This window comes from Salvia hispanica, unplaced genomic scaffold (genome assembly GCF_023119035.1).
Source record: "Salvia hispanica cultivar TCC Black 2014 unplaced genomic scaffold, UniMelb_Shisp_WGS_1.0 HiC_scaffold_839, whole genome shotgun sequence".
Classification (NCBI taxonomy): Eukaryota; Viridiplantae; Streptophyta; class Magnoliopsida; order Lamiales; family Lamiaceae; genus Salvia; species Salvia hispanica.
This window is the reverse complement of record NW_025952620.1, coordinates 393-15,928: the sequence shown is the minus strand read 5'-3', so window position 1 is coordinate 15,928 and position 15,536 is coordinate 393. Positions and strand designations below refer to the sequence as shown.

General features: G+C 39.1%; 2 protein-coding genes and 2 pseudogenes across 2 annotated transcripts; 2 read left to right on the top strand and 2 right to left on the bottom strand.

Moving 5' to 3' along the window:
• Nucleotides 1-453, bottom strand: LOC125200187 (glutathione S-transferase T3-like). The gene has a single exon (XM_048097917.1). It carries the CDS (start codon nucleotides 451-453, stop codon nucleotides 1-3), a length of 453 nt encoding a protein of 150 aa, XP_047953874.1.
• A 3,775-nt stretch (nucleotides 454-4,228) lies between these two features.
• Nucleotides 4,229-8,769, top strand: LOC125200186 (annotated as a pseudogene).
• A 1,667-nt stretch (nucleotides 8,770-10,436) lies between these two features.
• On the top strand, nucleotides 10,437-12,405 carry LOC125200196 (annotated as a pseudogene).
• A 616-nt stretch (nucleotides 12,406-13,021) lies between these two features.
• LOC125200183 (ascorbate transporter, chloroplastic-like) lies at nucleotides 13,022-15,306 on the bottom strand. The gene is made up of 7 exons (XM_048097913.1): nucleotides 15,292-15,306; nucleotides 14,872-15,000; nucleotides 14,246-14,455; nucleotides 13,969-14,106; nucleotides 13,635-13,700; nucleotides 13,449-13,533; nucleotides 13,022-13,119 (listed from the first exon to the last, which is right to left on the bottom strand). Exons 1-7 carry the CDS (start codon nucleotides 15,304-15,306, stop codon nucleotides 13,022-13,024), a joined length of 741 nt encoding a protein of 246 aa, XP_047953870.1.
• Nucleotides 15,307-15,536: the final 230 nt, after the last annotated feature.

The window sequence follows — 15,536 nt, the reverse complement described above, 5'->3', positions numbered from 1 at the left end:
CTAGAGAACCAAATATTCCTCCCAGTAGCCGAACTTAGGAAACTCTTTGGTGTTGAACATGGAGAATGACAATGCCTTCACGCCGGCTTCGCTGCGGCCACTCTCAGCAGTGCGCTGGTTGTTTTCGTATATGCCCGCGAACCTCTTGACAGCTCTTAGAATCCTCCCCCACTTTTTGTGGATCTGGTCCGGCTCACGCGGGACGGCGCCTCTCGGCTTGAAGTCGTCGTAGGCCACCAGGACGCGCCTCCAGAAGCTTAACTCGGTATGATTGGTGCCAACTGGGGCGTCCGACATGACAGCATCCAAGGCCCTTGCCACAACAATGGACTCCGCTTTGGTGTAGTGCGTGGACCGACGCTGCCGCCGACACCTCCACCGCCCCCGCTGCCGGCGCCTACCCCCTTCCACCGTCACCGCCGCCTCCTCTCCCACCGCCGGCGCCGTCGACATCTCCACTCCGACCGCCGACTCTCGTTGGAACCGGCATGTCCACGCATGCTGGCAGAGTCTCCGGTAGGCCCAGACTCATACCCATCATCTGCTTCAATGTGAATCTATCGTAATCAGACAGAGGAGATTGGGTGGGTTGGGAAGAGTGAGAAGGGGTATCCGGACGCCAATTGGGGACGACCTATATTCCTCTAAAAAGAGGAGGATTGGCCCGATATTGGGGTATATGTTGCCACGACGGGGATGTCGGCGCCCACAACTGGGATGGAGGGGGAGTAGGACTCGATCTCCACGGTTGGGTAGGAGGATAGTTGTCGTATCCCGAGTCTCCGGTGCCGGGGAAATCACTGTCTCCACCGTGCATATTAACGAAAATATAGAGTAAAAAAAGGGGTAGAGAGTGAAATTACGGTATAGATATGTGTGAGGTGAAAAAAATGTGGGAGGGAGTATTTATAAAAAATGAACGAAAATTAAAAAAATAATACTAATTGGGCGGCGCTGTGGCAATAACCCGCAGCGGCTAATACCCCCCTCCCCCGCGCCCCATCCACGCCGACTACTCGGCTGAGGGCTGTCCGCCCCTCCCCGCTCCGGCGCATCCATCCAGCACAATAGGGAGCCGCGACTGCCAGGACTCCTTTATTGAGGACACTCTAAAGAGGGAGTAAAATAGGTGATGGACTAAAATAAAAATGATTGAATATTTTATGTTTTGTTAAAAAATGAAATGACTCAACTTAATTGGGACAGACATCTTAAAATGGAATACGACTCAACTTAGCTATACGGAAAGAGTAGTAATTAGTATGTATTTTTAGGTTTAAAAAGTACTCCTACTAGGGAGTTCTATTTTAGTGGATAAAAATTTCGATTGCAATTCAACTATATTGAGATACGGCAAACATTAGCTAGTATTGCAATTTGCACATATGATACTTCAAAATTAATTGATTACAATAATCAAACGGCGCCTAATCGGCCTTAAGGTTTCTATATTACAAAACTTTATACGTGCGTATTGTTAATGGATTCTATTTGTTTGTTTTCTTTTTGACAATTATTTTACATTATTAAATATGTACGTTATACTTATTTACATTACTGTAACTTTAAAAAATTATTAGAGATGAAGTGAGTCATGCCGATCGTCACAAAGAGAAATAATAAAAGGATACAATGTACGTATTTTCATTGTTATATCATTGTGACCGTTGCACTGATAATATATTAAAATGGCGTAATCTATATTTAACAACAGTAAGGGATAGCAATGTATTTGAGTCCTTTTTTGAAATATTATTTATCTAACAATCATCCTAACCAACCAAATCAATCTTTAATAATCAATGATTATATTATCTTTTGATAATAGTATTATTATTTGAAATATTTTATTTTTTGAATCGCAAACATACTGACTCAATGAGCTTGATCATTATTTTTATCGTAAAAAGATTTTCGCATGCGATACTTTGTTCGGAAAAATCGCAGAAGATAAATTGTATCGTCTCATAGCTCTTGTAGGTTGTAAAGATAGAGTTGTTGCACAAATGGCTACATTCTTGATGATCGATTTGCCGATTTTGTTCAAAAATTATTTCTTCCCATTCATCAAAATTAAAACTTTATGTTATTTTTGAGAAGTGTTGAATCAATAATTGTGAGAGGATTTGTTATCTAAGAGGTGTTAAAATGATGCCACGTATCCAGCAATATTAATAACGCTACACAACAATAGTTGCTGTCTAGCGTATTGGATATTGCTGGCCGAGAAAATTTATCCTAGAGCAGTTTTTATAATTGCCACATGGCAGCTGATTATTTGTCCACATGTACAAACGATTGACTAGGAATAGTGGTATGATGTTATTTTAAGAGGTGTTGTCATTTTAACGCACACATATAAATAAATATATAGAAGTTGTTTGTTGAGCATATGATTAATTCCACCGTCACTTATGATATTTAAAATTTTATTTAAAAATAAATTTTGAAGTAATTTACATATTTAATAAGGACTTTTATATTACTCCTATAATATGTACTATAAAATATGAATAAATTTTGGAACTTTATAATAATTTTTTTAAAAAAGTTGGATTCATTAGGGGCTAAAGCCATTCCCATTTACATGTAGTTCTGCCCATGCTTATGAGAAAGAATGACTTGTTATTTTTATTGATTTATTGGTTTTTATGAGCATGTGAGATATTCCATCCGTCCCAAGATTAGTGACTTGTATTCTTTTTTGGGGTGTCCCACTACAAGTGACCTATTTCTATTTTTAGCAAAAAATCACCTCTCTTACTTTATTCTTCACCTACTTTATTCTATCTCTCTCCTATATTTTTCTCTCTCTCATACTTTACTCTCTCCTCTTTAACTTATTTAAATACTATTCCTTAAATCACGTGCCCAAAAGAAGTAAGTCACTTATCTTGGGACGGAGGGAGTACTATTTGTTAAGTATACAATTCTATCTTTAATTGAGAGAAATAATGACTTGTCATCTAGGTATCTTTTGATTTTCGTAAGCACGTTAGATGTTCGATAAACATAGAATTCCACCAACGTTTATAGTGATCGTTTGATAGAAGAACTCGTGACACATCTCAAATAAGAAATAATAAAATAAAAAAGAAAAAATAAATACTACTCCAAATGATAAAGCTTAAGTAATAGAAAGACAGACATCGTTATTTAAATTTATAAACGCTAGAAATAAAGGATCAACCAGCAAATCATAAACATACATTTACTTTTGATAAAGATTAGAAAATTATTGAATATGATACTTGTCCAAATTAAGAAGACATTAATAAATACACCAAAAGATAAAGCTAAAGTAAAAGGAAGGGGAGTAGAGAGAAAGGCTAAATAGCGCTCTCCCCTATCTTAACATTCACATTTTCCGCTGCAAGTCAGTTATTCGCGGTAAGTGCGACCACTCATCGTGATTGCTTTGTTGGATATATTTGTTACTTGAATTCCCCAGTTGTTTATTTGATGGTTTCCCTATTCAAATTTGGTGTGTGAATTTATTTGAAAGCGCATATTTACATATACATATGTGCCTTTTTGTGTAACTTTCTTTTTTCGGGAATTTGGGTTGGGATGTTTTTTGGGAAATGGATATGTTTTGATTAGGTGGAAAGTTTTAGGGCTTTATGTTTATGAGTGAAGATTTTTAATGGGGAAAAAGGCTTATTCCTTTTTGGGTATTAGGTCCTGGCTAATTTTACTTTGAGTAATATGATGCATAGAAAAAAAAAACAAAAAAAAATAAAAAAAATCTACCATTTATGTGATGGGTTGATTAGTTTTTGGCCCTTTTTTCTATTTTGTCGTTTAAATACTCAATCCTACATTTTTTCAAATTTTCTCTCCTTAAGTAAACTCTTCATAATAGTTTTTTTGTTGAGATGTTGGGAAAATAAAAAAAACTTTATACAGTTATTGGGTCACAGTTAGTTGTTGCTACAATTGATTACATCAAGTTGCATTGGACCATAAGCTGGGATGGAAATTAAACTTCACACTGGTCCCAAATTTGATTAGGGGAGTGCTATTAGAAGGTTCTGTGATGAACTGATATGTTTAGCCTTAAATGTGTTTATTTTACTCAATCTGATATTTTATGCTGATTTTGTCTTAGAAAAATTTTTCCTTAGATGTCAGAAAATAAAAAAGAGAGGAGATTTCACAGAAAGGAAATGATTGGGAATTTTTCCCTCACAGAATCTGCATATGCTGCTGCCCGGCCCCAAAAAACATGCTGGATATTAGTGACAGCAAAAATTTAAGTGGGGATGTTGATTCGGAGATCTCGTGCCATGTTATGTCAGGCCACTTTGGACTTTCGCCAATGTGCAAGAACTTTCCATTAGAACCTGAATGCAAGGAGGTGTTCTGGAGAGGTCCATGACCATGATGTCCATAAAGTTACGGGCAGCAAGGTAATAAATCAGATTTAAAGCAAGACGATAGTTTGAATATAGGGGGGCCTTTCTGATGAATTTTCCGGAGTTCCACAATTTGACAAAAAATATGGTTCTGATTTGGGGCGACTTTGCATCCTCAAAATCGATAGACAAAGAGCAGGGCATGTCGTGACTGGAAGAACTCTTAAAATGATGCTGTTGCAGCGGGCCCCTCTTGCGTGAGGACATGGGCACTGCTGAAGAATTTGAATCCCCAGATGATGCTGCGAAGTAAAAAGTGCATAAACATGTTGAAGAAGATAAGTTTGTGAACCGACTGATCTTCCTTGTGAACTTGGTGGAAACGTGCTGCTTCCTTGTATGGCCCGAAAAATTCAAATCCATATTGGTCCCCGTTGTTGCTGCAGCTGTTATTGGGCTTGTGATTATTGGTGGGTGGCGCTGAAGGGCCCAAAGTTTTTAACTCAAGTCACAATTGACTATAGAATGGGTCTTCCCTTTTTGTTGAAAAAAGTTTGTGTCTGGTTTTTTCAAAATTTCTATACTTTCAGGGAAGTAGTAACTGCTCGATCACTGCAGGGGTTTTTTGATTGAAAATCGCAATTTTATCACTAATTATATCTGCTATATTACAATCTCTGGTGGTTTGGTATTTTTTAGTTTATCGTATACCCCCACTTCAGATTCATTTCTCGTTCAATCTTCGCGCTTTGAAAACTTGCTTCCCTTTTATGCAGGAGGGGCACTGGATCCTAGTCCTGTGGGCGAGTTAAGGGGGTAAATATAGGGTGGCACGGTTCATACATTGGACTGGCTCCGTGACAGAAGGCTAACTATTGAAAGGGAAAAAAAACATAAGTGTTGTCCAGTCTACCAAGATTTGTGAACATATTTTATGGGGTTTTTTTTCATTTCTCTGCGAGGTCGTTTTGGGGATAAATATGTACTGTAAGGAGCTCATACCATCATATTGCCGTTTTATTTGTCTTCAATTGGGGAAACGATGACGAGGCATCATAGACGTGGCTTGTTGGAAGCTGGTGATTTGTAACTACTGGATGTAAATTTATAAACAGTGTGTACGGTGACATGTTTTGTGTTAATGCAAGCTTTGCTGGGATATTGATTATGAATCGTGATGTGAGATTTCATTATTTTAAGCTTGATTTTATTAATCATAGTAGTCTGATAATACTTGTCATATGGTTATTGTCTTTTTCTTTCTTCTTTCTTCTTTCTTCTTTCTTTTCCATTTCATCTCGTGTCAATGACCAAAACCAATTTTATGCTTTGTGTTTGGGGGATCAATACTACCTTGTGAATGTAATCGAACAATTCCGATTTATTTTTGTTATCAAACATTTTATCTTTTCAATAAAAAGGGCTTTTGAATATATACAATAATATTTCACTAACTTATTGTAACGCTAAGAATATAAATAATTCGAATATATACTATAGATTTCCCGAATATGTAACTCAGTCGAATATTTATACGTTTGCATATAATGGCCACGAAATGAATAAAATTTATTGTACAATCTATTTTCCATCTAAAATCTAGAGGAAAAAATACCACTAACGCATAAAAATAGGATAATAGGAATATTACAAAACTGCCATTTCGTTCTCTCCCTCCAAAAACCCTTCCCCCACGCGCTGCTAAAATATTGAATTTGGGCAGCCATTCACAGTTCCTTCCTGCTCCGCAAAATCGAACAACTGTCGTCTGCATTGCCTTCCAAGCTCTAAAATCAAACGATGTCGTACATTCCTCATTCAATTTGTTTTGCTCGTTTCGATTTTCAATACACGTTCTATGATGTACATCAACTGGTAAACCCTAACGTGCAATTGGATTTTCTGAAATTTTTTTAAGTTATGTCATATGTTCTGTATTATTCCTTATCATTCGGAGTTTCTTCAACCTTAGATCTGCCTCTTCCACCACAGTTTGGGTTCATTCGCACATCTGTGTTTGGTAGTGCTCGAGTATTAGCCAAAAATCTCCTTAAATAATGATTGATTGGGTTGATTGTTCAATAAACTGCAAGTTGCAGCCTTTGATTTGCTTTTTTCTTCGAGATCAGATGGAAGAATAATGAATTTATATGTGGGTGCATTTTGTTTGAAGGAACATCTGATGCATATAAACTTCTGTTTTTGATATTAATAACTTCAGACGTGTTATGGTAGTTTTGATAATGCAGTTTGAAGTTGAAAATTCAAATTTTAATTGAATCCGTAAATTAAATGATCATGAATTCACATGCTAAGTTCCGTGTTTCTTATTCAATTCATTTTTCTGTTCAAAGGATAACATGCATAAAACTTGAAAGATCTAAATCACCATTGGCGGCAAATAAAGTAACTATTCTTTCTCTATATAGTATATGTATAATTTAATAAATGTAAGTTTTGTTCAGTTTAAACAGTGCCATTGTGTCGGCAAAGTATTGGTTAAAAAAAATGCAAAAAAATATTGATTCTATATTGCAACAGAGATGGCCAAAGTTGAAAGTCCACAAAGTTATTAGAAGAACCACAAGAGCATCTCTGAATTCCACCAAACTCAAAAGCTCCTCAGGAGTATTCGAAGGCTACTAATCCTTCACGGCCATTGACTATCAAAGACCTTGTGTTCTGTGGTGAATCAATAAGCCTTGATGAGTTGATCAATTCTTTTCCAGGAAGAAGAGCACAGATTCTTGAATTGGTCCAGTTTTTGGGTACTTTGAATTCACCGATGATTCCATTATTTGTCTATGGAGGTGCTTCAACCCGAAAAGCAGCACTGTATGTTCCAGGCACTGACGCCCGTTCATTTTGCATAGTTGTGTCTCTTGTTACAGTCCTAGCATACTGTTTGAGTCCATATTGAATCAGATTTTGCTTCATAGGAAAATGAGAGTGGTGGTTATTTCGTGCCAAACGTGTGAAAGACCCTCTGATTTTGTCAATTTACTAGGTGAAGCTTTGACTGCTCTCATAGACAGCCTCAAAGGGAATATGGGAAAATCAAGCCCTAATGGGAGCATGGTTTACTTAGTATTTGATCGTCTAGAGCTCGTAAAGGGAATGGGATAAGAGTGATATATTACCCCTCTTGTTTAATTTGTACACCCTTCTTAAAATCCCTGAGGTTGGTCTGATTTTAATATATTGTGACTTCTCTTGATACATTTCCAGTCGGACACAGGTTTTGTTGAAACCTTTCCCTGTCTATTTTCCTGATTACACGGATGATGATTTGAAACAGATATTCATGAGTAATCAGGCAAATCTAAAGCTATATTCATCTATACGGTATGTATCACACTTTATATTTTTCAGTGTAAACATACTTCTGGCAGAATTAACTCTATTCCTATCCTTGCTTTATTGTTGGACAGTTCGGTGTTGAGTCAATTCTATAGGATTACAAAATAGTTGATGAATTATCTACACTATTTTTTCTCCATTATTTAAAAAGTATTGTGAACCGCTTGGTGATTTGTTAGCAGTCCCCAATGGAGATATGGAGAGCAGATTATATAGACATCTTCAACCATTTATCTCATTATATGCAGAATGAGACATGTACCCATTTCTTCTCAACCGCTGCTTAAAGACACAGAACTTGAGGAAGAGTGTTTTTAAGAAGTCTGGGTTATGAAACTTTGATGAGATTGATTTCCATATGTCCACTTCTGCCAAATATCTGCTCATCTCAGCCTTTCTCTGCTAACCTACGAATCCAACAACCCTTGATGCCTCACTCTTTGATTCAACAGAAGGAACTGACAATCGGAAAAAAGCGAAAAGTAAGGGATTAAAACAACAATTTCCTTTATCATGCAAAGGTCTCAATTAACTGCTCCTGGTTCCTGGATAACAAATTTCTGCACCATAATGTTATATTTCAGGGTCTCTGAAAAATCAGTTGACCAGAAGGAAGCAAAAGAGCAAAAGAAATACTCATGAAAGGACCTGGAACTTTTCCGCTAGAGAAGGCTGTTGGCCATACATCAATGCATCGCATCAGTTGGAGAATATTCACTTGATGATGAAGAACTACAAAATGATGGATTGAGAGCTGATGGTTCTGATAGTGGATCAATGTCTGACATTCTCTTGCAATTATCCAGTCTATGTAGTGCCCATTTATTACCAAAGGTGGAAGCTGCCCACTGGAAGGCTCAACGCATTATCGATCCATAGTGTCTGAAGATATAGTTTTGAAGGTAACAAATTCATCAAATCACACATTTGTATTCTTTTCTGCCTCTCATTTTTAAGCGAATACTGTAGTCCGTACTGTGATGTTATTAAATGGTTTACAGGTTGCTAGGAGTCTGAAGTTCCCTTGTCAAAATACTTGTACAGAAGATAGCAGATTTGAACATTTGACTTCATGGCTAAAGGCAATGATCAATTGGCTTCATACAAATGTATACGTCAAGTGGCTGCTCTCGTCCTTGATCGGCCGGCCTATGATATAGTTCAGTAATTTAATGTACTTGTTCACTAACTACCATCCTGTTTCTTTCTACTTCTTAATTTATGTTTACAGTTTAAACTTAAGGTTTCCCTTGACTTCGCTTATTGTTGTGTTTATGAAATTAACATTTTGCAGTTTCCTTGATCTAACGAGCAAAGTACTTTCTAACATGCAAACACCTTTTTCCCCCATCACTCAGAAAATATTTCGTAACGTATAGTTTGGGATACGTTTATTGGTTTCTTTACCCGTATTTTTTTTTTTGCAAAAGGGGTTAATACACCCCCAACCCTAAACCAATGTGATCTCCAAACATGACCATCATTTTATGAGGAAGTTTGATACTACTCGAATGATGTCTTAATTACCAGATTGGAAAAGGCCCCAAACCATTAAACATCGTATTCATGTCATCTTTCTCATTTATTTTGGACGAGGAAGAAAATCTATGGACTAAGGGATGGGGAATGGTAGATTAAACTACTGTAGTCTTTTTATTCAGTCTACCTGTTTTTCACCCAACTTGCTACGCTACTTGCTGATTTTTTTTTATATTATTTGATGGGTGGTTGTTGAAAAATAGGCTGGTTATTTCTGTGGGGATAATGAAGATTTAAAGTTTCTTAGTCATTTTTGGACTCTAACATCTTGCAGTTCAGACGACTCTGAGTTCCATTTTCTTTGAAGTCTCTTGGATTGGTATGACAAAGGGGCTCAAATTTCCCAAAATCTTTAAAATTTGTTTTACCAAAAAAATGTGACAGAAGCAGGGTTGACTTTTATATTGATCTTATTGGCGGGAAAATTCTTGCAGAATGGGGGTTGACTTTTGTTTGCTGTTGCAACCTTTGCATTGAAGAAGGTCAAACTCTATTTTAAAAATTGAGTAAGTCTGACTTGGATTTTAGTGGGGTTATCATTTTTCAATGTAAAATCTGAGGAAGAGTGCAAAAATAAAGATTATATTTTCATTTTTTTAATTTGAATTTTGCTCTTTGATATTTGAGTCACGTAATCTTGGCCTTGTGCTATAAAGTGTTGGTGGGTTGTTCACCGAACTGATAACTCCCCAAACTACCCCATTTACATTTATGATCATCATAAATTGATAAATTAAACCGTATGATTTGGGGAAAAAAAAGGGAAAGGGAAACAACCATATCTATTTTCTTTGTTCTCTGCATTTTGGACTCTTTCCATCTAATTTCTTTTTACCTCATAGCTTCTCAACTAATCTCATTTATTTCCCTTCATTGAATGCTAGAAATAAAGGCCCCAGCTCCCCCTCCCTGCAGAAATTGGTTGGGGGGGAAAGGGGGAAGACGGGGGGGAGATGAGAGGGTGAAACAAATGTTTTTCAGTTTCTTTTCCCTTTTCCCCATATAATTTGCTGCTGGTTTTTTTTGGTTTAACAAGGGTGGTTTCCTCTTTTTGGGTTGAATATTTGACTCCTCCTACTTAAATCTTCAACTGTCTCAAAACATTTATGGTAGTAGCATCTGACTGTTGAAGTAAGATGGGGTAAAATTTATGCACCCTGGCCTTAGTTATTCCCCTTTTTCTTCCATTTATTTCCTTCATCTATAAATCCCCCTTTTTCTCCATCAGAACTCTTCAGACACACACACACACACAGTTTCTTTTTCCTCCTCTCTCAGACAAAAAACACCTCCCATAGTTGTTGATGCAAGAAAATAGTTTCTGGGTCTTTTGTCACATCTTTAGGTAAAGCAAAAAATAAAAAGGGTGGTTTTGTTTATTGTCTTTAAAAATGGACATGTCCATGGCATTGTTGTTTTCTCTGGTGTGACATGCTACCTTCTTTGGTTCACCTTCATCTCCAAATCTCTAAAGGGCCCGCGCGTTTGGCCCGTTCTGGGCAGCCTGCCCGGCCTCATTGAGAATGCCGAGCGCATGCACGACTGGATTACCGACAACCTCCGTGCATGCGGCGGCACCCCAGACTTGCATCTGCGCCGTGCCCTTCTTGGCCCGGAAGCAAGGCCTCGTCACCGTCACCTGTGATCCCAAGAATTTGGAGCATATATTGAAAACTCGGTTCGATAACTACCCCAAGGGTCCTACGTGGCAGGCCGTCTTCCACGACCTTCTAGGCCAGGGGATCTTCAACTCCGACGGCGACACCTGGCTCTTTCAGCGGAAGACAGCGGCCCTCGAATTCACCACGCGAACGCTGCGCCAGGCCATGGCCCGCTGGGTGAACCGGGCCATCAAGAACCGGTTCTGCCCTTTCTTGATGTCGGCTCAGCTCGAGGCCAAGCCGGTTGACTTGCAGGATATTTTGCTCAGGCTGACGTTCGATAACATTTGTGGGCTGGCTTTCGGGAAGGACCCTCAGACTTTGGCTCCTGACTTGGCAGAGAACGGCTTCGCGTCGGCTTTCGACAATGCCACGGAGGGGTCGCTGCAGAGGTTTATCCTTCCTGAGGTGATGTGGAAGCTGAAGAAATGGCTCCGGCTCGGGATGGAGGTCAGCTTGAGCCGGAGCCTCGTCCGTGGATGAGTATTTGTCCAACGTCATTAGCTCGCGTAAGGTGGAGCTGACAGGTCAGCAAAACAAGGATGCCAATCCCCACGATGATTTGCTGTCAAGATTTATGAAGAAGAAAGAGTCCTACTCGGATAAGTTTTGCAGCATGTGGCGCTCAATTTCATCTTAGCTGGCAGAGACACGTCATCGGTGGCGCTTAGCTGGTTCTTTTGGCTGATCATTCAGAATCCAAGGGTGGAGCACGAGATCCTGCGGGAGATATGCACCGTCCTGATCGAGACACGTGGCACCGACGTGGAGTCCTGGCTCGATGAGACTCTTGCATTTGAGGAAGTCGATCGTTTGGTGTATTTGAAGGCTGCATTGTCGGAGACGCTACGGCTGTACCCTTCGGTCCCCGAGGACTCGAAGCATGTGGTGGCGGACGACGTCTTGCCTGACGGGACTTTGTCCCGGCTGGATCCTCGATCACGTATTCAATCTACTCGGCTGGTCGGATGAGGTCCACGTGGGGGGATGACTGTCTCGAGTTCAAGCCGGGAGGTGGCTGTCGAGTAACAGGGACAAGTTTGTTGCCCATGACTCTTACAAGTTCGTGGCCTTTAACGCGGGGCCGCGGATATGCCTCGGGAAGGACTTGGCCTACTTGCAAATGAAGTCGATCGCGGCGGCAGTGCTTCTCCGCCACAGGCTGACGGTGGTGCCCGGCCACAAGGTGGAGCAGAAGATGTCGCTGACGTTGTTCATGAAGGATGGGCTTAAGGTAAATGTGCATCAAAGGGATCTTAAATCACTTGTGGCGAGTGTGGTTAAGGAGAGGGAAGCAGGGGCGGCGCTCGCCGGAGATTGTTTGGATGGGGTGGCGTTGGCGGTGGAGTAAGGGTGGTGGTTGGGGTGGTTTAAGGCGGTAGTTGGAATGAGTTAAAGAAGAGTGTACAATTCTTTGTAGGGTGGGCGCCCATTAACTACTGAGTGTTTTAGGCCAACTCAGCTCAGTGGATGGCTGAATTCTCTTACAAAAAGAAAAAGAAAAAGAAAAAGAAATTATGTGGGACAAAACTCACATGGTGATATGGATGCCTAATGATGCTCTTGAATGCATGTAAATGAGGGAGCATATGCATGCTATTCATGTTTTGGAGGTACAACCATTCATTCTGAGATGGTGAGAATCTCTATAGTTAATATTTCTTGTTTTTTCTTCTTTCCCCTATGTCTCTAATTCATCATTTTGGGAGTATTTTGGGTTTCGTTATTGTATTTATTCTTTGAATTTCTTGTTTTCTTTTGCCATATTTCCCAGTTTAATTTAGTCTCTTATTGAAACCTTTTAAAATGTCATCGTACAAGTTAATAATTCAGATAAGATGACTGTCCATGGCTGTATAAGACTAATAACCTACATAGCTTCTAATAGGAAAGTGTAAGGAAAGGTACAAGGGGTTATACAATTATATCTCTGTGAATAATTTATAAAATTAATCATCTTTAAATTGAATGTTGGAAGCAATAATACCTCAGACCTAGAAAAAGTTCTTCCAAAATTTAGATCTCTAGTATTTGAGTTCAATATCTCAACTACCAAAACCATCCAAATTTTGAAGAAACGCCTCCTTCTCAGGACACTCTTCCCTAATCCAGAATTTTCTCTCCGGTGGCGAAAAGGTTCCATGTTAATGTGCCGACGAAGTACAGAGCAACGGCAACTTTAAACACATCATCCCAAGAACCTAAAAATTATAATTCAAAGAATTAAACTCAAATGCATTGTAGAAGAGAAACTCCTGCAGAAAATAGTACTCCATTTGCACAAAGGACAAGTACAATTTGGACCCAAAGTATTAGCATAGTTTTGACTGTAAACTACACTTGTAGAAATTGCAGAAAAAGAGTTCATGAATATGACTCGGTTTAAATCCAGAATTATGATATAGTTTTATCTTTATCTACCTTTTGAGACAAAAGGTATTGTTCTAGATTTGAACGACCTTTTTTGAAACTATATATATGTCCAGAATTATGCTTTTTGCAGAAAGTAAGGTACTAGGTTTGGCTGTACCCTTTTGTAGTATGTATCCAGTAGCAGCAGTTCCGAAGACACCAGCAAGTACGCCAGCAGTGTTAGACAGACCCAAGAGAACTCCCTGAAATAGATAAAGCAACATTTAGATAAATGTGTAGGAGAACTTGATTCTAACACCTTTAATGTCGTTCCAATTCGAGATGTGAGAGGCAAATATCTCACAGCATAGCGTGGCCCAATATCTTGATGATTCGAGTAGAGTCCGGACTGAGAAAATGCATCCGAACCCTGCAAGAAGAATTGTGTTAGTTGTACTATTTTATCAAGTTTTCAGGGCGACATGCGTCGAGAATGTCTCAAACCTGACTGCAAGCCATGCACAACACTGCTAGAGCAGGTGTCTTCACTTTACTAAGTTGTGTTAAGAAGAAGGCGGGACCAAGAAATCAATCGACTGCATAATCTGTGTAAATTTATATGCAAAACATTCGGAGTTATGCTTCAGCCATATTTTCCTTCTAAACAAACTGAAGAGAATAAATCGAACAGCACTTGCCTTGCGGACTGAAGTGATGGAGAGACCTCTGCTTATGAGGGTATCAGCAATCCACCCGCCTATATTAGCAAACACGGCCATCGTGAGCCACGGAAGTACGCAGAGCAGGCCGGATTCAGTGAGGTTGAATTTCAAGACCTACGCAAGCAATAAGGAAAAAAGATTAAAATGACTGCTTGTGTAGCTTTTATCATTAGACTATATCACTTCGTTCTTGTCTGCATACAGAATTAAAGGAAAATTAGTTGAAGATATTATCCAGCGATGGCTTAAATACCTGGTTATAGTATGTTGGCATCCATGTCAAGAGAATAAATGTTCCCCAGTTATGGCAGAAATGGGAAACAATTAGAGCCCAGACAGGGGCCTTGGTCAGAATTTTCTTCCATGGAATTTCCGAGACGGGTTCCTTAGATATGCTGCCACCTAGAATTAGTTCCCTTTCCCCCAGACTAAGACCCGGGTCATCTTCTGGTGAGCTGTGTGCCTAGAATCAGTAAAATTCAAAGATTTTCAAAGGTATTTTTCTAACAGTGACACCTACATTAATTCTAACACTAAACATGTGAGTTTGAAGCTTATATTGGTAAAACAAGACCCAGCACTTAGTAAACAATGAAGTGCCAAGTCTCATTAGCATGCTGGAAAGGTGAATACATCAATTTGGTAGCTATACACTGACATGGAAGGAAAAAGTTAAATACAGAGGCCTTTTATTTATCATAATCTCCACCAATCAAATGATGGATCTGCTTGACCCAGTTCATTCGATCCTTGGATAGTGAAGAGGTAGTAGCAAAAAGAAGCAGGGCCTTACTTTTTCCACCAAAGTGCAAACCAGATAATTCCAAGGGATCCAAATGCATAGAATATAGATGGCCACCCATACTTGTGGATCATTACAGGTGAAACAGCTAAACCTGTAACTGATCCAAGATACATGCCGCTGTATACTAACGCAAGAGACCTACTTCTCTCGGAGACAGGAATCCATTTCGACAACAAATTATTCATAGCTGGCATAGCAACACCCTGCAATAGAATAAGACTCGTTAAATGGTAAAGTATATCTACACGGCAGACTGATTTTTTATCAGAGAACGTCTTATCAACAAGTCATGCCTGCAGTTATCTAACTAGCTTCTTTAAGTTAAATTCAAGTGCGAGAATCCATAGTCAGAGCACCACTTTAAGATGGATGGATATGCTACTAAGCTGAGAAGCAAATCACATTATCAAATATTAAAAATATGATTAGTTGGCTACTTTCCCTCAGATATTGCAACGATGTACAAAAGATCTACGAAGAACTGAATAATTTACCTCGCCAATTCCCATGAACGCACATAATGAGTAAGCACGGGAGCCCGACTCTTGCAGCAATAGGTGTCAATACTGTTGCAATAGACCACCAAATTACTCCAAAACCAAGCACTAGCTTCCCACCTATTTTATCAGCCCATATACCTCCAAGAATCTATACCACAAAAATGTGAAGAAGTTTTAGCTAGAGGAGGAAAACTATAATGCCTGAAGTGACTCCAACGAGTCACAAGTCAACATGCATT